At 35.4% G+C, this 23,072-nt stretch overlaps 1 protein-coding gene across 5 annotated transcripts in view; it reads left to right on the forward strand.

Moving 5' to 3' along the window:
- Positions 1–23,072, forward strand: part of Strump (WASH complex subunit strump) — an 88,749-nt gene that overhangs the window by 29,488 nt on the left and 36,189 nt on the right. For all 5 annotated transcript variants that reach the window (XM_069818226.1, XM_069818231.1, XM_069818228.1 and 2 more), the window contains 7 exons: positions 750–975; positions 1,227–1,367; positions 4,671–4,821; positions 8,997–9,133; positions 14,151–14,268; positions 21,100–21,219; positions 21,737–21,972. In XM_069818226.1, coding sequence (XP_069674327.1) covers positions 750–975; positions 1,227–1,367; positions 4,671–4,821; positions 8,997–9,133; positions 14,151–14,268; positions 21,100–21,219; positions 21,737–21,972 — 1,129 coding nt within the window. The remainder of the gene's footprint in view (positions 1–749; positions 976–1,226; positions 1,368–4,670; positions 4,822–8,996; positions 9,134–14,150; positions 14,269–21,099; positions 21,220–21,736; positions 21,973–23,072) is intronic.

The following is a 23,072-nucleotide window of genomic DNA, read 5'->3' on the forward strand; positions in this document are numbered from 1 at the left end:
AATATGTATATATGACTCTTTCCTAACAAAGATTCCAAATGGTCGGAAATCAGTTGTATAATATATTTCTTCTTCGTCATTTGAGTTCTTGTCAATGACTCCATGATGATAATCCCAGAGACTTTAAATTTAAGATGATAACAAGTTGCACTCATTTTGTCGTCAGCATGTTTGTTTCAGCGCCTTGCAACAAAGGAAGTCTTCGATTATTTCTTCATTGTACTCAAATCATGTAAATGCTAACAGCAGGGATTTTCTCAAACTCCTAGCATGGAACTCTGGTTGGAAACCAATGTTTTAAATTATAGTTTAGAATGTATTTTGAAAGTCGTTTTCACTAATTCTTTGTACATGATTAACCAATGCTGTGTGTAATCTTCTGTTTTATCATGTAAGGTAAATATTTTCAATTGATTTTGATTATTTTAATTTCTTTACTTGTCATTTCTTGTAATCACCAGGACGAATTCTTAAACTCTCACTTCATCTGCGTTTTATCTACTTCCATTTCTTCTTGTCATCTAGTTTTCACTTTAACATAGTACACAGGTATTGCCATCGTTTTATAAAACTTTAATTTGGTTTCTTTTACATTTTAAAATCTTTTTATAGTACAACATATAAGACATTTTTCATTTTTATCTTTTGTAGCAGTGTCTACCTTGTAGGCAGCATAAGTATTTAAAATAGTGACTTGTTCAGTTAGTTTGGCTTTTGTACTTAATTTACATCGTATTATTTGCTTACAGACGGATTCCAGTCAATACACTTTATATAAACATGGTACTAGGGAGACTGAGGTCAGATGATATATATAATCAGATTTCGGCATATCCATTCCCTGAGCACCGCAGTACAGCCCTTGCAACTCAGGCAGCCATGCTGTACATCTGCCTCTTCTTTGCTCCTTCCATTCTCCACACACAAACTGCCAAAATGCGGGAGATTGTTGATAAATACTTCCCTGATAACTGGGTAAGTTATTTTAATTGCATAGATTTCTTTCTACGTTCATTTCCAAAACAAGAAACAGTACTTGCAATACAGAAATTGGTATGTAAATAAACGTTGTAATTTTATCTTATCATGAATGTTAGGAAATCATTCTTTAACTCAGGCCTTAGTTTAATGTTTTGCGATTTGGTCAATATAATTGTTGAAATTATGTCCTGAAAATGATATTATGAATTGATATTGAGATTTCTACATTAGTTACGAATTTATAGGTAATAAGCATATACATGGGCATCACAGTGAATCTGATCGACTCATGGGAGCCATATAAAGCAGCTCGCACAGCTCTCAGTAACACGCTGGACTCAGCAAATGTGAAAGATATTGCATCAAGATACGCTACCAGAATGCAGGTATGTTGTATAGAGTCTTATCTTCTGAGAAAATAGAAGTATCACGTTATTTTGTAAGTTCTTAAGAAGCCTGTCCCTAAAGGACTCCAAAAAAATTGCTTTGCTTCCTCGTTCAGTTTTTTGCTTCATGCAGATGGATGTCTCTGTTGGCCTGAGGTAGCAGCAATCTCTGGTGCTTGAATTATGAAATAAAAGCAATCCGATGTCAACATTGTTACACTGGAATAATTCTAATCCAGGTTACTGAAACTTGAAGGAGATATACTTGGGTTAACAATTTCAGCTAGAAGCTTATCCTTAATTCCAACTGTAATCTAAGACTTATTCCCAATCTTTTTCACCCATTTTCTTCTTGTGATCTCCTTTTTTTATTCTTTCTTTATACTTTCTTGCCTCACTTTCATTCTGTTCTCCTCTCTTTCCTCTTTCCTTCATTTTCTAGTTAAATGTCTTCGTTATTATACTTTTCATTTTATCTCAACCTCTTTCTTTCCTCTTGCAGTTTCTGCTCCTTCTTCTTTCACCATAAATATGACAGACACTCTCTCTGGCCTACATTACGAGAAATTTAAAGGGTTGTATTTATTAATGTAAATATTACGAGAAATTTAAAGAGTTGTATTTATTAATGTAAATATTGATTTCTTAAAAAAAAATAAAAATAAGCATTGTAATTTGAAACCTCTGAGGGGCTGTCTTGTTTTACTGTTGAAATTCACAGTACATATGAACAAGTGACATAAGGTCAACTGTATTACATATATTAGTTTGTACCAATACAGCAAACGTTTTTTAATTTGTTTCCAAAGTCATATAGAGTGGTTCCTACTTAAGATGATTCCATTTAAAATGTTGAAATTGTTTGGTCCCGAAAATAGTTCCGTAAGAATAAAGTTTTTAAATCCCATTTATTGTTCTGTGTCTAAACTAATTCCCCGTGTGAGGGGAGCAGTTTTCAGATAATGAATATAATTTGCCTATATAGTATATTTCGATGGTTCTGGGATTACTTGCTCACATAAGAAACTCTGTTGAGTTCTATAAAAAGAATTTTTGTTGTTGTTGGTTCAATGCCTAGACATTATACAGTGGTATCATTTGCCATCATTTATTCTAGTATTTTTGTACTTAGTCTTTTCTTTTGATAAAAATGATAACGAAAGTTGGTGTAAAACAAAAGACATTATTGATTTTCAAAAAATGTTATCAACAAGTGGAAGGTCAACCACGTGTAACACTCGTAACTTAGCAAAGGAATTAGGTTTATCAGTTTCAGCCTTACATAAAATAATGATGCGTAAAAACATTTTATAGCAAGGTGAAAATACTGAACCAAAGGAGGAATAAGCTAAGAACTTCGAAACGAAAAGGTAGAAACAGTGCTGCTAAAAAAAAGTGGCTTAAATATTTTTGTTGCAGGAAAAAGATGAGAAAATAGGTGTAAGGCTAAATTTAGACTTTTAAGGCAGCAAATGGTTGGAATGGGCGATTCAGAAAGCATTGCGGACTAAGTTATAAAACCATAAGTAGGAAGGCAATTTTGATAGTGATTATGTTATTTTTCTATTACAGTTTTTAGTTTAGCCTTTTAAGATGTTTTTTCTTGTAAGAATATTGTACTGCTCCCTTAGAAAATGTCTTTTTTTTTTCTTTGGAGGAGAGCCCGCAGGCCAGCACTGCAGCCTTGGCTTATTGTGCAGTCTCCTTATATTGGGATGATCTTTAAAGTCCATATCCTGCCTAAGGTATTTCCGTGGATTTCCTAAGGTATTAAGACAAATGTTGGGATGAGCCCTAAGAGAAATGGGCCACGGACCTATATGCCCTTCCCCATAAGTTCCCCTTTTTTTCCTAACAAACAACTTAATGCCCTAGTTCAGAATCTATACAATTATGAAATACATGTGCAACGTCACTCATGTAGTCGCAATGCAAAAACACAGGGAACCTTTCAATTTGCAGATTCAGAATTCAAGGCATCTCTCCTGGCGGTCTTCACCTGCCTTGTGATCGAACAACAGACGACAGAGTCTTCTCGACTCCTCCTGCACTGCGAAATGACACAGTTCATTTCAATGTGCAGATTTACACCAGCCATCTCCTCCTCGTCCCATCCCGTGATCATTTTGATCACATTTCCGTCCCCCTCGCGTATGTGGTACCTAAGAGGTTACGTCCATTTTCGGTTTTCCCCTTCAAAATTTTCTAGAGCTCCTTCAGTGGAGCAGAGTAACCCGGAGTGAGACTAGTGGCCAACAGGCTTGGAGCTCACATATTTAGTTTCTTGCAGCCCTGAACCCCTTGCAAGGACGCGTTTTGCGTACCTTTTAAATTTGTCCTCCCAATTCACCTCTTTCAATTCAATTCAAAGTCCATATAGGATCGCTCTTCAAGCGTATGATTCACTGCATGGTACCATCGTATCAATTCAGCAACAGCATCCAGTTCTGTCTGGAGACCTGATCCTCCACCTGCTTGTGATGTTATTCTGCGGTCTCCTCAGATCGATGGCATCTGTTCGCAATTCATGTGCCTAAATCTGCTGCATTCTCAACCAGAAGAATATGATGCCATCCATTCCAAGACTCATCAAGACACCATGTTTCCAAGGGAGTTTCACTTCCCCGGTCACCTGCAGTCTGGTTATTAAAGCCCTTGTGACTTCACTGGACATGTGCAGCTCCCATAGACAGATGCCGCTTATAGACAGATCCTGGAACCACGTTCACCTTGTCCTCCTGGTCGACCTGTAAACTATTGAGATTATTGATGAATGATACTAATGAAGGCGAAATGAGTCCGAGGTCCAATGCCGTAAGTTACCCATCAATTCTGCTTCGAGTGGTTGAGGAAAACCTTCAGAAAAAACCCCAACGATGTAACTTGTCCCAACCAGAATTTCAACCTGGGCCTGCTTGTTTCTTAGTCAAGACGGCTAACCATTACTCCACAGCAATGAACTAGAAAATTAAATGTCTTAAGTGGGAACCACTATATTTATAGCTTTCATTTAAGCTAGAGTATAGGACTTACAATCCTGTGGATCTTGATTCAATCCCCCTATGTACCTCTGATTTATAATTTGTGTTGGGGAAAGTCTGTGGTCCAGGTTTCCCTGTGGCATTCCAACACATCTTCATCATCTTATCTTATGGCAAGTGTAGCATAGATCAGCCTCCTATAGCACACCCTAGGCAATGACTCTGTCAGTAAATTGATTTACACAATTGGCTTCATATGAGTGAATGACAAACAATCAAATAATCACCATTAGTATATAAAAAAAAAACTTTTATTTTTCAGAAATTAATACCTCAAACACAACAGCTTTTGAAAGAGGGAGCATTAGTAGAAGAAAATGTTTTGGATCACGTCAGCAAAGTTACTAATGTTGTCCGAGAATGTAACGTTACTCTCCGATGGCTCATGCTTCATGCGTCTGCTCCTGGTCCAGGTGTGATAATCAACAAGTATATGTTTTGTTTTATAATGTAAGAATGTAATATGGATAACATGTCAACTTTACTAAGAAATCTTGGTCCTGAAGAAGAATGACTTAAAAGATTGAGTATGAAACTGTCTAGTATGTAATCTATGAAGGCGATTTATTAAGCCTGAATAGGCACAAATGTTTTGATATTTTAAATTTAGACCGAGAACTCTGCCATAAGGGATTGAGAAACTGAGTACTGTAAGATTTCAGGAATGTTCAAACATAATAACCTTTTGATGTAAAGAAGATAGGCACAGTGGACTAACTTAAACTGTCCCTAGTTTCGTTCTGTTTCTGTTTTATTACGGTATGTAGAAACATAAGAAATGAGGAGAATCCTTCTTTATGTGCTGGGATGCAGAAAACGCATATCAGAAGCTGAGCAGTAACAATTATATGATTTACTGTTAGCCCAGTGGTTAGAGCTTTGGCTTTCTATGTTGGTAATAACTCGAATTCGAATCCCGGTAGATCCCAGTGGACAATGGTGGTAGTTTTTTTCGCGGGGTACTCCCTTTTCGTCTGTTGGCATTCTTCCATTGCTTTATTAATCATCATCATTATCATATATGGTGAATGATGCAAAGGAGAGTGGAAGAAATCCAACTTCCCAGAGCATAGTAAACAATAACTTTTGGATTGACATCAGAGTATTGAACCATGGAATGAGAGATACAAAATGGTGTTGCCTTTGTTATGAGTCCCTGGTAGTCTAGTGGTTACTGTACGTGACTCTGAACTTAAACTGTACAGATTCAATTCAATTCCAATTGAGGGCAGTGAATTTTTTGGGCAGGAAGAATCATAAGTATGGCTTCCATAAAATGAGGAAGCAATGTAATTCCCCAATTAAGTAGGTTTACTGCATGTAAAATTTTTTTTTTTTTCGTCAGGATGAATCAAGGGAATATTGTATGGGGTGACTATAAAATAAGTAACTATTTTCATGAAAACAATGTAGTCCCTATTATTTGTGTACATAATGAGATCATGTTCAAGTTACAATAGCATTTACATCTGAAAACAGTCACTGGTTTCTTTTGACATGTGCCCCATTAATGTCTCTGCACATTTCCCATCTGTCTGCAGTTGCACGAAATGCACTTTTCAGAAGCTATGGTGTGATTAGTGATACTGTATTACTAATTCTAACTTTCAGTTCAGCAATATCAACCACTTTTCGTGTGTAGACTTTGGATTTAACAAATCCCTGTAATGGGGTAAGGCTTGGGGATCTTGTTGCCTATGGTCTACAGCCTCATTGTCCTATTCACCAATTGAGAAACACTTGAGTCAAGTAGGCCCTAACCATTAAAGCACATTGACAACATTGCCTAGGATACCGTCTTGTTCCAATTGTGGCTGCAGAAATTCTGTAAGCATATCCAAATAAGAGACCCCCATTAATGATGTTCTCTTGGAAAAAGAATGGTTCATAGATCTTTGTGTGATTCTTAATCACACATTGGTCTTTGGGCTGTTTTTGATGTGCTCATTGGCATCCATTGGAGGTTTGTCAGCCCAAATGCGACAATTATGGAAGTTTACATGTCCACTTACGTGGAATGTTGCTTCATTACTGAACAACACACGTTTCATTTAATCATCGATCTCCACAGAGTCCAACAAATCCATGCACATTGCCTTATGTCCCACAAGGTCTTCTTCATGCAGTTGGTGAAACACTTGCATATGATAAACACACTTTTTCAAGACGAATTTCAGCACTTTGAACCCTGTTGATCTGGGATTGTGCAATTGACACAGGTTTAGGACTCTGTTCAATTGACTCACTTACCAGCTTCAACATCGACTTCGCCTGTGGAAGGTCGACCTGGCTGAAACTCATCAGTAACTGTGCCTGTTCATTTAAACTTATTCAACAGTCTCTCGATATGGATTTATTCATTGCTCGAGTCTTTCGAAATTTCTGCTGAAACAGTCGTCACAGCTTATCGTATGAAACATTCTGTAGACCAGGCCTACACAAGGTTTGCGCTCTCCGAGCCGGCTCACAGCTCATAAGCGGAATGCAGATATTAGCTGTGGTCTGTTATGAGGGTGGACTGGAAGAAGGGGTGATCTCGTACAAAATGTACAAAAAAGAAAGTACTATTACGAGTGCTTATGAAATAAATTCCCGTTCAGTGTTTGCAAAACTATCTTGGACTATTATTAATTAATAAATAAATATTTATTTTACAGAAGTAATAGAACTTCTATAGCTACTTAAATGTACAATATCATTTCGTTATATTTTTGTTTATCAGTACATTAAAACGAGGTTTTATGCTGTTGGCAACTGAAAGAAACAGTAGCCTACTGATCATAATGAAACATCAGTTACAGATGTTCGATGTCTGCCTTTATTAAAGTTGATTATAGAAAACAGTTGCTCACAAATATAAATGTTGAGCCAAACATAGCGATCATTTTCACAGCCAGCTTGTGTAGTCGTGGATATTATTGTTAATGTTTAGTCTTGTAAAACTCAACCAGGCTAGTAGTATTATTCAAACAATATTTAGCTCTTAGGTCACATTGAAGATCAATAAGTTCGAGCTGTAAATCGTTAAATGTTAAATGTTATGTTCCGTCTTTTAGATTCCTCCATACTGTACTGTAGCAGTAGGTAAGCAACGTGAAACAGTTACTGAGAATAGGCCTACACACTGCACTCCACTAGATAACTGACTGGTCGTTTCCCTCTCCTTTACCTATAGCAAGTCTGTCATTCTGACATATCTTCCTCTCCATTTCGGCAAGCGGTAAACACCGCTCTCCCACTCCGAAAGAGCGCGCGCGCTCGTTGAGCGCTGTTTGTGCAGGCCTGCTGTAGACACTATGTTACAATGGCAGCACAGTCAGCAATAGCCAACATTGTGCCTGGTGATAGCCCTGTAAAAAATTAAATTCATATGTCTGAAACACAAAAATAGTTATAAAAATACACACTCTGTATATCAAGGCTCGCCTTGTTGTGTTCTTATCACTGTGATAATGATTGGGAAGTCCTGTAATAGACACAAATGTGGACATGTCAATTCATGGGTTCGGTTATAAGTAGCAAACATGCTGATATTATAGTAGTTTGGATGCAGAATTGAAATGCATATCATTAAACTGAGATCAGTTCTGAAGAGCCAGTGATTTTGTTATAATAATGCTCGGCATTGGAAACTAACCAGCAAAACACAACTGTGTTGTTGCCATGAGGACCATGCCTGCTGTGATGTAACACCGTCTCACTTCACAGGTTCCTGCTGATTCTTTCTATCAGTCTTTGGTCCTCTCAGAGACCTAACGAATTTCACTACCTTTTTTTCAAGGCAAGAAAGCCAGTGATCATGTGACTATAGTCAAAGGATTCAGGGCTGGACAAACTCATTTCTAGTTATGTTCAATTTGTCTTTCTAGACCTGATGTTACTTGACAGTATTTGTCCTCATTAGAAATACCATTACAGCCATGTCAAAACCATACTAGTATTATAATCGCAGCCTAACCCTTTTCAATCATAAAAGAAGTCTATAGGATGCTTGAACTGCATCAGCTGATTGACGCTGCTTGCACAGCATTAAATTTTACTGCTAGTAGGACTAGGTCTACTCTACATGTATTAATGTAAACAGTTTAAATTTTATTTCTTGTAACTACAAGATCAGAAATAACTAATGTTAAACGTTTCAATATTGAAGTAGTCTCATAGAAACTTAAAACATGTTAAAAGTACTAGGAATCGGTTTCTAATTATTATGTATTGAAGAAACTATTCAAGCTGTGAAAAAGAAAAAAGATGACGACGATGATGACGATGATAATGATTATGATGACGACGACGACAAAGATTGGAAGTGATAACAGAAGAGGATGTTGTTAAAGAGTGGAACTGAAAACTTTAAAATAGCTTTAAATTTGTAAATTTTTCATTCTATAATAGTATTTTCAATATGTAAGTTATAATAAATTGAGATATCTTTATTTTTCCATATAGTATGTCTGAAAAGTTTATATTATATTCGAGCTCATACTATATTTGGGCGAATATGGTAAAACTGACATCTAAATACTTCTTTTTACTTGATACATTCATTATGTAATTTTCGTTTCTCTTGCATGTGGTTTCATGTTTTCAGCGTGGGAAGGCAACAAACGTTGTAAGCAGATTCGGGAACAAGTGATCACTGATGCCAAGTACAATTCTTTGCAAGTGTTCGAGCTGTTACTGAACACAGCACAGTTCGAACTTAAAATCAAGGACATGTTCAAGCATGTAAGTATTCAAATAAATATGTGAAAAATTGTTGTACCAGTAATTTAAAATGTGTAAGGCCCCACATCATAGTTGCATTGCCTAAAGCATCATGCCTTAGATTAGCGATACAAAATGAATGCTGGTTCGAGTCCTCATTAGGGAAGAAATTTTGTTATGAAATTTCTGCCACAACCCATCCTGCATTGTGATGAATTTGGGAAATTACAGTGAGTAGCAAAATCCGATTTGGAAAGCCAGCTATAACAGCTGGTGGAATCATTGTGCTAATCACATGTTACTCCATACTGGATGGATGAGAGTTCGTCTGCTGTGACATGTGGACGTGAGGTCAGTAGTTGGCTTATTAGCTCTCAATGGGCTGTTGCTCCACAGATTTGTTATTATTATTATTATTATTATTATTATTATTATTAATATTACTATTACTATTACTATTATTATGCTACGAACTGTCATGCGGTGTAGACGTGTTTGTTCGTAGCTGCGCTGGTAACAGTGTTTATAGTTGCGTCAATCGGCCTACATATTGTTATACGGTGAAAATCAGTATGCCGGCAAGCAAGGATACCTGCCCGGCTTGTAGTGCTGCGTTCTTTGGAAGGCAGAAATTCTTGAAGTGTGCGGGGCCTTGTGGCTTTACATATCATTTTGACTGCATCAATTTGGGAGATGCAGAGTATGACTTATACATGGAGAGAGGCAACTCATCCTATAATTGTGAGCGTTGTATTAGTGCTTCGAAGACGTCGCTTGGTGATGAAACTCCTGTGGGTTCTAAAAAACTAGTTTCTCCTGTGAAAAAAGTTATTTCGCCTACAAGAGAACTCAAGCTGCCTTCTCTGCCTTCTGTGGATTCTCTATCTGTGCAGGTAGAGACTGTAAGGTTAAATAGTGTGACCATATTGGATACTCTTAGTGACATATTGGACTATGTTAAAAGTCTACATAACGAAATGTTAGAAATTAAGAATGAGAATGCGGCACTGAAAATTCAGATGGCCGAAATTTTGGACAAAAGAATTTGCTCTACAAATTCGGATCAATCAAATCCGAAAGTAGTTCAACAGGTTAATGCTAGTTGCATCAGAAAATCATACAGTCAGGTGTTGTCTCAATCAGCACCTGCGTCATCAAAACAAAGTAATACAGGTGCTGCGAAGTCAGCGTCTGCTTCAAATGTTGTGACTACGCAACTTACGGCTAATGAGGTCGGATCCCCTTCACTTCCTATTGACGGTGAGGGATTTCAAGTTGTTGCAAAAAAACGCAAAGTTCGTAAAGTCACTCAGGGTGTGTTAACATCTAGTGCGCTGGAAACAGTTCCAGTTAGAGCTAAAATGAAATCTCTTTTTGTATCTAGATTCAGTCCGAAAGTTAATGGTAAAAGTATTGAGGATTCTCTAAAGAACCAACTTACGCTGAGTTCTCTGGTAGTAACCAAATTAAAGACAAAATATGAAACTTATTCCTCTTTCCATATCTCGGTTGAGGAAAAAGATTTCCACTTAATTAACAACACTGGTGTCTGGCCAGTCGGGTGTCTTATCGCACCTTTCTATGGTAAATTGAAACCGGAGCAACACTATGCTTCTACTGCTAGAGAACCTGAGGGATCCAACGGGAATGCCTCTTAGTTTTACCATTGATATACAATGTATAGTTCAAGCAATCATCTTGAAATATATTATCAAAACGTCAGAGGATTAAACACTAAAATTGATGAATTTTTCGGTAATGTTGTTAGTAATGCTGACACTATTATCTGTTTGACAGAAACATGGCTTCAAGAGCTTGTTGAGTATAATAATTTATTCCCTAATTATTATACCATTTTTCGTGGTGATAGAAAATTTGAGGATACCAATAAAACCCGTGGTGGTGGTGTCTTAATAGCTGTCAACAATCAAATACCTGTTGTATACTGGAGACATGACTTAGAATTCATTAGCGAGTGTGTATGGATTCAGATTCCTATGGAAGACGGATTCAATTTGTTAATTGGTAATCATTACTTTCCACCTGATACTGATCCAAAGTTTCTAAAATCTTATCTAAATTTTCTTGAAAATCATCTCGATACACAATAATAGAGTAGTTTTTCTCGGCGATTTTAATACTCCTGGTATGAATTGGTCATCTGGTTGTTGTGCTAATAACATCCATTACTACTCCAAAATTAAGGCTCAAGAGTTATTTTCATCTTCTTGCTTTCTTGGATTGAAACAAGTAAATTCAACAGTTAATAACAAAAACTTACTTCATCTTGTATTTACAAATTTAACCGAGACTGAGATCAATCTGGCCACTCACTCGCTAGTCTTGCAGGATGAATATCATCCTCCCTTAACAATAACTCTTGAAGTCACACTAAATTTTTCTCCCCAGAATCAACAAAATTCTTTCCCAAATTATTCTCAAGGTGATTACTTGAATTTATATTGGAGTCTATATAATTACGATTGGTCCTGTGTTTACCAAGCTGTCGATGTTAACGATGCAGCTAGCTCACTATGTTCAGTAGTTAATAGTGTCATATCCCAGGCAGTTCCTGTCACTCGAGTCAAAAGGTCTAGTTATCCACAATGGTTTTCTAACACCTTACGTAAACTTATTAGAAAGAAAGACCATGCACATAAAAAATATAAAAAATTCAAAACTGAATTTTATTATCAAACATTTTCCTACTATAGAAAACTTGTGAAATCTAAAATTAAATCGGATAAATTATCATGGCTTCAAAATATTAATGAAAATCTTAAAACGGAACCAAAAAAGTTTTGGAAATATGTTGAATCATTTCGGAAGACAGATAATTATCCCTCTGAATTAATTCTTAACGATAAACACATCACAGATCAATTAGACATTGTCAATACTTTTGCTGATCACTTCAAATCTGTTCAGACTAAACACAGCCATACATATGAAAACATTATTACGAATATAACAGACTCATTACCTATACCTAAAGTAACACATGATGACGTTCGTAAAGCAATTAAAAAACTTAAACCAACAAAAACAACTGGCACTGACGGTATTCCAAATTTTATAATTAAAGGATGCTCTAATATATTTATTCCTCTTTTAGCCCACATATTTAATATTAGTTTGAAAAATGGTGAATTTCCCTCACTATGGAAACAAGCTGCAATTATTCCTATATTTAAAAACGGAAAAAGAAATGATGTCAGAAACTACAGACCTGTCTCGATCCTAAATAACTTTTCAAAAATTTTTGAAACCATTATTCACAGACATATATCGTTTTATGTGAAAAACAAGCTCAATTCTTCACAACATGGATTTACTAAAACTAAATCCACTGTCACTAACCTGGTCACATATCTAAATCAAATTGTACCAATAATTGAAATGCAGGGACAAACTGATTCAATATATTTTGATTTCAGCAAAGCTTTTGATGTAATTCCGCACTATATCCTTCTTCATAAGTTAGGAAATATTGGCCTTTCTGTAAGCCACATAAAGTGGTTCGAAAATTATTTAAGTAATAGAGTTTCATGTGTAAGACTGTTTAATATACACTCTTATTCTTATAATATAAATTGCGGAGTCCCGCAGGGATCTACTTTAGGACCTCTCCTATTTATTATATTCATAGATGATATATGCAAAAGAATAAGTTCTGACTGTTTATTATTTGCAGACGATTTAAAAATTTTTCGTACAATCAAAAGTAGTACTGACTGTCAATCACTTCAATGTGACATTAATTCAGTCGCTAAATGGTCGGAAGACAATGGTATGACAATTAACGTATCCAATACTAATGTAATAACCTTTTCTAGAAAAACTTCTTCACTGAAATTTAATTATTATCTAAATAATGTACTAATTAACAGAACGGATTGCGTAAAAGATTTGGGAATATTCTTTGACAGTAAATTGTATTTTCATAGTCACGTTGATTACATTTACAATCACGCAATCAGAATGCTAGGAATAATACGGTCAATAACTTATTCTTTTTCCACTCCCGATTCTCTTTTAATGCTATACTATACATTGGTGCGATCAAAACTCGAATATGCATCTGTAGTTTGGAACTCGATTACAACTACGGACTCGGCTAAATTAGAAAATATACAAAGAAAATTTATATCCTTATGTTCATTCAGATTTCTGCCCATTAATTCCGGGTATAGTTATGAGAGAAAATGTGAATATTTTAATTGTCAAAATCTATATGCTAGACGCCATGAGCTAGATTATCTGTTCTTTTGTAAAGTCCTCAAAGGTGATATATCCTGTGACTCTTTCTTAAACAATATTACCTTACGTATTCCAACAAAAGATATGAGAGCCCACAAACTTTTCTATATTAGAAATTCGAAATTTCTTTCACCAGTCTCCAGATGCATTAAAAATGCCAACATGCATGGCTGCGAATTCGATCGCTTCAATGTATAGACTTTGTTTGCTCTTGGCAACGATTTATCATTTATGTATTCTTTTAGGCATTATACTCAATTAACATTCTCTCATAGTATTCTTAGTTATCCATTCATCGTCATTATTGTAATTGTAATTATATTTATGTGTAATAATTATTTTTGTTTTATGTTTTTGTTATATTTGTGCTGAACTGTAATTGGCCACTGGCTGTTGTACAGCACATTAAATAAATAAATAAATAAAAATAAAATAAATTATTATTATTATTATTATTATTATTATTATTATTATTAAATAAATAAATTATTATTATTATTATTATTATTATTATTATTATTATTATTATTATTATTATTATTATTATTATTATTATTATTATTTGTAAGATTTCACACTGATGATACCAAATTATAATGTCTAATACTTATTCCTCAATATACTTCTTATTTTTAATCATTTCCATGTAAGCATTAAGCTAGTGATAGTTTCCATTTTCTTTCTTTAGCACCCTAGGCTTATGTTCTGTCAGTTGTATGTTGGTAGATAGACATTTAAAATAAGGTAGACTTACAAAATCTTAGCATTGTTCTTGCAGCTTCTCATGGAAAAGCAGAACAAGTGGAATAAATACAGAGAAGAAGGTGTGGAACGCATGTTGGAGCTCTCTGAAGTATTCTCAGGGACTAAGCCTCTTACCAGGGTAGAAAAGAATGGTAATTATGAATGTTAAAGTCTACACACATGTTTAAAATGACAATTAGGTCTTTCTGAATTAGATTTTCTTTATACAAAGTATGAGATCATACAGAAATGAACTGTTTTTCAGGCCTGTCCAAACCAGATGGTATGAACCTACAAAGTTCTCTCATGAACATGTTGATTACATTATCGAGTTTAGGAAGAAATTAGTGAACAAGGCCACTGGCATAGCTCATGTAGCTGGAATGTTTGCCTGTTGATCCAGAGCTGCTCTCAGGTGCGGATTCGATTCCCACTCATGCTGATTACCTGGTTGGGGTTCCCCCTCCCCCACCGAGATTTTCCCCAAATGTAAGGCAAATGTCAGGTAATCTATGGCGAATTCTCGGCCTCATCTCACCAAATGCCATCTTGCTGTCACCAATTCCATCGATGCTAAATAATCTAGTAGTTGATGCAGCATTGTTAAATAACCAACTTAAACAGAAAAGTGAAGAATTCAGTGGTGTTTATTTTTCGAAAGACAGGAGCCCATTCTTCTTGACCTCAATAAAAAATCAAAGAATAGTTAGTGGCTGATAAGTGTGAGTGCATTGTTAACTTGATCATTTTCCTAGAAGGCAAATATTATCCCTCAGCTAATGTTCCGCACTCAAAACTTGAAATTTTGCAAAATATGACTTATTGGTCAAAGAGTTTACAGTTTTATTGCACAGTATATCAGTTATTAAGAGGAAAGAGTGTACAACTTGAAGATGACTGCGCAAAAGAGCATCGGAAAACTTTACAAATTGATTATTTAAGATACTTCTGAAACAACTATTTTTAGCACTTAGCAAATTATTTGATCCTAAAGCACTGCAATCACATTCCCACTGGCAGACTTGTTAAGGCAAAATTAAAACATCTGTTGTAAGTACGTAGCTAAAATCAGTTCAGCCAAATTTTGTTAAGGCTATATTGTACTGAAGACTAATAAAAGAGATAATGGTACAACCACAGACTACACATTAGGATATCTGCAAGATTAGTTGCTCAGTTAAGGCTAGACCTACATATGAGGGGCAGTCAAATGGAAATGGGTGAGATGCCAAAAGAGTATAATAGAGCATTTATTACCTCAAAAGTAAACTCCAAAACTATTAATATATTTATCCCACTGCAAGACAAGATGATCAATCCCATTCTTGAAAAAGCTTGTGGGCTGTCTACCGAACCAGTTCTTTATCCAGTCACACACGTCTTCGTCTGATGCAAAACGAAGTCCACGAATGTCTTTCTTCAACTCTCCAAAAATTGTGAAAATCGTATGGGGAGAGATCTGGGCTCTGGGGGGGAGGAGGGGAGTTGGCAGTATGTGGGCGGGCATTATCATGAAGAAGGATAACACCGTTCGATAACATTCCAGGGCATTTTGACTTAATGGCACATCTCAGTTTCTGTAAAGTTTCTTCATAACAATGTGCATTGATTGTGGCCCCATTCTGGAGAAATTCAACAAGCAGAGGACCCCTAGAATCGAAGAAGAATGTCAATATGACTTTACCGGAACTTGTATGTATTGCTTTGGACTTTTTCAGTGGGGAAGAATCCATATGTTTCCTTTTTTGATTCTTCTGTTTGCTCTCCGATTCAAAATGGTGACACCACAATTCGTTCCCAGTGACAATATGGGACAGAAATATATACTCTTCTTTGTGGTAAGTGACACAATGAAATGTTTGTTTTTTGATCCTCCGTCAATTGATGTGGAACCCATTGCGCGCAATTGTGTAATGCAGGTACTTCGTCGTATTGACGTGTATGGAACCGTGACTTATTCCCACCAAATGACGAAGTTCTTCCACAGTGATCCGTCGATTTCCCTGTATAAGACAATCAACCTCAGCAATAACAGCAAGAGTGATGGCATGATGAGCCTGTCCTGGCGAGTATTGTCTTGCAGTGACATGCGTTCCTCTCGGAATCTCTTGTGCCATTCCAGACACGTCCCTCTTGGAATCTCTTGTGCCATTTCAGTACATATGAACATGACCTGCTATGTTCGCCGTAAACAGCAGACATACGATGATGGATTTCTCGTCCTCCTACTCCTTCACCAGTCAAAAATCGCACTATACCTTGCTGTTGTTTTTTACCTGCCCCCATTAGTGATGTTAGACGAATACATGTATCTGTAACCTCACTTCCAGCACAATAAACGAACGACTAGTGTGTAAGCAGAGCTTATAACTATGCTTTCGCGAGTCTCCACCAGATGTCAGTTCAACAATCAAATTCCAGTGGTACCAACTTGCCCACCATGAGATATATGCATAATGACATGTTTTCATTTGACTGCCCCTCATATATTAAAGAGACCTGTTCATTTGTGTGTAAACAATGAATTAGCATGTCCATGTCAGAGTCCCAGTTTCCGCTGCTCTGAGTGCTAGTGTACAGACCTTTCTGACTCTTCTAATACAAGCGGTTGCATTGGAAATGATATTGAGGATCGACTAGTATACACAATTTTAAATACATTATGCATCGCTCAAAGCAACAGGTTTTTGTATTACATATACAGAAAAATAATATGGCCAGTTGTTGAAAAGGAATATAATTACAATAGTGTATCTTAAAACAAAATTACAGTAGAATCCCTCTTATCCAGTACCAAAGGAACCAGACTAGTTCCAGATACGAGATTTTGCCGGATAATTGAATAAATACTGGTATATATAGAAAAAAAAGTTCGTATTTCATTGTGCCAAATGTTGAAACTGTAGCCATGTCAAGCTTATTTCTCTATCATTTGCTCATAACTGAATAAACATGAAAACTAAAATCTGTGTAGATTTTCCTTGTTAAAACACATCACACAACACAAATAATACACTAATTTTTAGGTTCGAATTAAAATTAAAGTTCGTGCAAACTTCCTAATCTGGCAACACTGACGCCCCAAACATAACTAAATAAACATAAAAACTGTGTGGACTTTCTTTATTAAGACACATCACACAACACAAATAATACACTAATTTTAGGTTTCAATATTCACTGAAAACGAAAGTTCGTTCAAACTTGCTAATGTGGTAACACTGAAGGCTTGATCATAATTAAATAAATATAAAAACTGTATGGATTTTCTTTATTAAAGCACATCACACAACACAAATAATACACTAATTTTAAGTTCGAGTATTTGCATTGTGAATATATCATATCGTCTTTTATTGTTCGAATAAAGTAGATGGAAATAACAGAGGGCGTAGCAGATTGTAATGTCATTTCCAAGGAAGTTAGCATCAGGTAGAGCTCCAGCAACATTTGCAGGTCATCATTATCATTCTCATTGTTGTCATATGCAATAACACTTTTTTCTGGTGGTGTGTCGTAATTACATCTGCTCTTACAGTACCAGTGACATTTGCATTAGAAGATGCCGAAATAATCCCAGTAATAAGATTCTTGTGGATTGCCTGCCTACTTGTCTGGTCGTTATTTCCAGCTAATCTTCTAATGAAGCTGAAATATATCTGGTCACTAGAAAATTTCCTGGTAAGGACGAAATTAATGAAACCTAGATTTCAATAGATAACTAATGCACTCAGCAGTGGAGATAGAAGTTAAAACTAGAGCATCATAATACTCATTACTAAGAAATTGTCTTGTGCCATAAAACACAATGGGAATTGCTTAGTTCGCTCTAATGGTGTTTAGTTTTTCCAAATGCACAAACCTGCTGTTTCAAAAATAAAGCTTGTATATTGCACTTTTCAGTCAATTTGTGCTATATTCGTAGACTGAATATATCTTCAGCTGCAATTCTATTCATTTTTCAGTTTCTTTCTTTCAGTTTCAGCTCTTAGTTGTCTCACTTTAAGCATTTAGCCTCCTGTTTCTGCGTTTTAGGTTTAGAATTTGTTTATCCTTTTTATGAAGAAGCATATAATTAATATCAGTTTGTACAGCAATATCAGTTTTAGTTACTATTGAAACGTCTTCAATGCTATCACTTGTATTGGCATTATCTTCTACAGTCCTGTGAGGTTTTTTCCCCTGAGTTAGAACTTGTGTGATATTTCTCTCTTCTTTTCAACACTTTTCTCGGCTTTGTATGACATGACACATTGTGTCCTTTGTAAATATTTCTGGTAATTTGGAAACAGAGAAGGAATAGTACTATTTTTAAGTATCTTTTCTTTGTATCGCATAGCTCTAGAATCTTAACTTAGGAAGTGTAATATATTATATTAATGTACCGAAGTACATATGATGTTTCCATGCAGATATTCTGCGTCATCGTGCGATGAAAGAGGAGTGGAACAGAGAAAAATTCTCTCCGGCATCGGGATTTGAACCCGGGTCTTCAGCTCTATGTGCTGATGGTTTATCCACTAAGCCACGCCGGATTCCTATCCCAATGTTGGATCGAATCCTCTCAGTTTAAGTTCCACCTCTTGGGTTCCCTCTAGTGGCCTGCCCTCTGCACTATGTCATAGAGTCTATGAACATAGGACGTGGCTTAGTGGATAAAGCATCAGCACATAGAGCTGAAGGTCCGGGTTCAAATCCTGGTGCCGAAGAGAATTTTTCTCCATTCCACTCCTCTTTCATCGCACGATGATGCAGAATATCTGCATGGAAACATCATATGTACTTCGGTACATTAATATAATATATGATATGCGTAAAATCACTTCATGATTTAAAGACGGTGCTTATTCCATCGGTTCCCGGCCAATTTGTCACTCAAATGAGTGCACCTCCGCACATATGTGGACATTGTCCTACATTCATAGACATCTATGACGTAGTGCAGAGAGGAGGCCACTAGAGGGAACCCAAGAGAGGATTCGATCCAACATTGGGATAGGAATCCGGCGTGGCTTAGTGGATAAAGCATCAGCACATAGAGCTGAAGATCTGGGTTCAAATCCCGGTGCCAGAGAGAATTTTTCTCCGTTCCACTCCTCTTTCATCTTAGGAAGTGTAAGCTACAGACTACCGAATGATCTGATGGCTATGAAGGCTTTCCTTCCTCTCCCATAACCAAACAATACCGTTTATTATTATTCGGGCTTATTTAAGTTTAATTAATGTAATAATCACTGCTAATCGATACATAAAATGCATTGATAGAACAGTCCTTCTTTCGGATAGGTTTAAAATTCCACTGAATTATAATACTGTGGACTTAGTTTGTCTCGAAATAACTTTTAGTCATTTCTGTCCCAATTTTGAATGACACGGAAATTGGTGCAAAGAAATATTTGTCTTTTACTTTTTACTAGGACACAAAGGAACACAGCAGTTCGACAATGCAACATGCAACTTCAGTGAACAGTGAATGAGTGAGCAGCGCAAAATTAGTAGGTAGACAAGCAGACAATTTACGAGTGGGTCTGAACACTAGCACTCAGGGGTCAAAAAACGAACTTTCAGAGCAGACACTATTTCGAAGTAAATGAACAGGTCTCTCTTAATAGATGTAGGTCTAGGTTAAGGTAGACAACACACAATTCACCAAAACTTCTTTTGAAGCCATCTGATATTAAACATCAAATGTGGACTCAGAGTGCTCAATCTCTTGTTATGCGATTGACTCAGAAAAGACGGAATTTAACCCGAGAAAGCAGAGGTACTCACTAAGAATGTGTGTTCTTGTTTGTTGTTATTTAGTCAACTGTCCGAAGACAGTGTGTTCTTATGAAGTAAAATAACTGAATTTAAAAATGAATACTCCAGTCGAAATATATTATAACTAACTTCCTAAAGTACTTTCATCCACTTGCTTTTTTGTGGGTTGAATCTAAACTTTTGCATGACAGCATCATGTCAAGATGTTAAAAGTTTTGTTTGCATTGATTTAGAATCTCCTACTATTAGCTACATTGTAAAAATTTTCAGTTTTACAAATATTTCCGCCAAATTTTCTTTAGCACATAAATTATGAAATTGAAAAAACTAATTTTCCCCTAAAATAAAACCATTTTCACTGGCCTGTAATTATTATGTATAGATGTATAGCAAATATGTAAATTGAGCAAGTTTGCAGATTTATTAGTATGTTTCAATTAAACATTTATACATTTACAGTACGAGTACCAGTACTTCATTCAGCACTTCTTAGCATTTGTCAATTTATGTTTAGAATATTGTAGTTTATGTATGACTTAATTTAATGCTGTAAAAATGTTTTCAAGTAGTTATAACTTCTTTTTATATTTTTTCTCGTATATTTTATTAATTATGTTGTGGAACGTTGCAAATTGCTATATTTAAATTATAGAGAGAATTCATGAACATTTTTCTATGTTCATTTATTTGTCTAGAATATCGTTGTTACATTGTAACTACTTTTACATTTTATCATCAGTTCTGTATTCAGTAAAAATGAAATTATAAAATCTCTCCCAAATATACAAATATTTTCATTTATGTGGTTTTTAATTCCGTTTTTACGTACTGGTCTTCAGTTAAATAGATAATCAATAAAGATGTTTACTATGCCCCATAATAGTAGAAAAAGACGAGTTTTTTTATGTTTTTCACAATTATTTATGTTTTGTTGTTGTCGTCATCGTCGTCTAATGGCTGGTTGCTTGGTTTATTGTAAATTCCCAAAACAAATTTCATAATAATTATTTATTAAGCAATAAATTAATTGCTGTGGAAACCATTTTAGGGGATGCCGACTCTTAGCAATAAATAAATGTGTAAATTTTTACAAACATTGTTTAAACTGCTCAATACAGTTTCTCAAAAAGTTGCAGGATGTTCAATAAAGACAATATTTATATTTAGGCAAATTCATGACCTACAAGCCAACCAACTAACTAGTTTGACATCTGTTACAGAAAATCTGCAGGCATGGTTTGCTGACATGAGAAAGCAGATCAGTTCCTTAAAACATGAAGATGCAACTGCGTCAGGCAGGAAAATAGTTCAACTAATTCAGGCCCTACAGGAGGTACAAGGTACGACAAGAACTCTCAAGATCCTGTTTTGAAGTTGCAGCTTTTCTGTCCTAACCAGTCCTTTGTTGACTGAAGTAATGCAGTATGAACATAAATTTTTCTTGCAAATTGAGTATAAAAGTATCCAGAGTACTGCATTAATCAAATGGCTAATGAAATTATCCTCAGTGGTTAACATGTTTGCCATAGAATCCAAATATAGTAAGTTGAAGCCCAGCTAAAGACAATGTATTTTAAAGGACAGTAATATATTTTACATGACTTCATTCATAAATCAAGACAGGAATTCCATATCGAATATTTACAGCACATAAAAAGCTCTGTCTTCTGAATGAGTTGACTCCAGGCAATATTACTGGAAATTTTTTTCTTGTACTCTTCTTGTTTCACAGAGAGTTTGTATACCGGTACATTAGTTTAACCTGTTCTCTTTCGAGCATTTCTTCATTACTGATATTAAAAAGGTAATTGAATAAAGAACTAATTGTTCAATATATTGCACTTAATTATGTAACAGAGTTCCATCAGCTGGAAAGTAATCTGCAAGTACGGCAGTTCCTTGCAGACACAAGACACTACCTGCATCAGATGATTCGCACCATCAACATCAAGGAAGATGTGCTCATCACATTGCAGATTGTTGGGGATCTCAGCTATGCCTGGGAAATTGTTGATTCGTATACTAGCATCATGCAAGAAGGAATCAAACAGGATCCTTCACTTGTCATTAAGCTTCGTGCAACATTTCTGAAGGTACTGCTTGGCTTGTCACATTACACTCAGTGATTATTCAGTATAAGTTAAAGATGCTTTTGGAAGTGATTGGGAAACTTTTTTTATGTAACATAGTAATGATTATCGTTAACATGTAATTTATTTCTTGAAATATTGTCTTTTAATGTTAATATGTAGCACTTATAAAATACTTTTGTCTTAGTTTTATTTATTTACGCATTTACTTTTAAACTTCGAGGTGATTTCATAACTGTCAATTGTCTGTTTGGAGATGCTTTTGGAAGTGATTGGGAAACTTTTTTTATTAACATAGTAATGATTGTCGTTAACATGTAATTTATTTCTTGAAATATTGTCTTTTAATGTTAATATGTAGCACTTTTAAAATACTTTTGTCTTAGTTTTATTTGTTTACGCATTTACTTTTAAACTTCGAGGTGATTTCATAACTGTCAATTGTCTGTTTGGAGTGGTTTATTGTTGATATATTTGATTTCTGTCATCTATTGGCCAGTCTGCTCACCCTCATGCCATCTAGTGGTCAGTCCACTATGTACAATCAATAGGGATTGATATATCTTGCGAAACATTGTCTGTGTCTTTTGTAAAGGAAATGGAAATGAATCCTGCATTTACTTTTTAAATAACTAGGTTTCTAGTTATTTAATGATCGAGGATATTACCGTACTAAAAACCTTGATGAGATGGGATTTGAACCAATGTAAGTCCAGTGTTTTACTATAGTCATCTCGCTCAGTTGTAGAATTTTACATGTGATAAAATAATAAGGCTTAACAACTGTCTGAATTTGTTTTAAAATGTTTACATTTATTTTATTGGTTTGTATATCTCATGTTCATTAAATTTAAATTTACGGATATAAATTTTATTATTTTTATTTAAAAGACCAGGGTTGATTGCCAAGCACTTCAGTTTGTGCACCTTATATTAATAAGATTATGGGTATAGGTACCTGGAAAGCTGTGGACAGTGAGATTTTGAATCAACTTATTCCTACTCTTTTCTGCCATAGACCTGTATAAGATTTAAGACAAAAATAATGGCAGAACTGGACATGGAATTTTTCTTTTGCTAATCTTTATTTACGAACAAGGAAT

This window comes from Periplaneta americana, chromosome 2, assembly GCF_040183065.1.
Source record: "Periplaneta americana isolate PAMFEO1 chromosome 2, P.americana_PAMFEO1_priV1, whole genome shotgun sequence".
NCBI lineage: Eukaryota > Metazoa > Arthropoda > Insecta > Blattodea > Blattidae > Periplaneta > Periplaneta americana.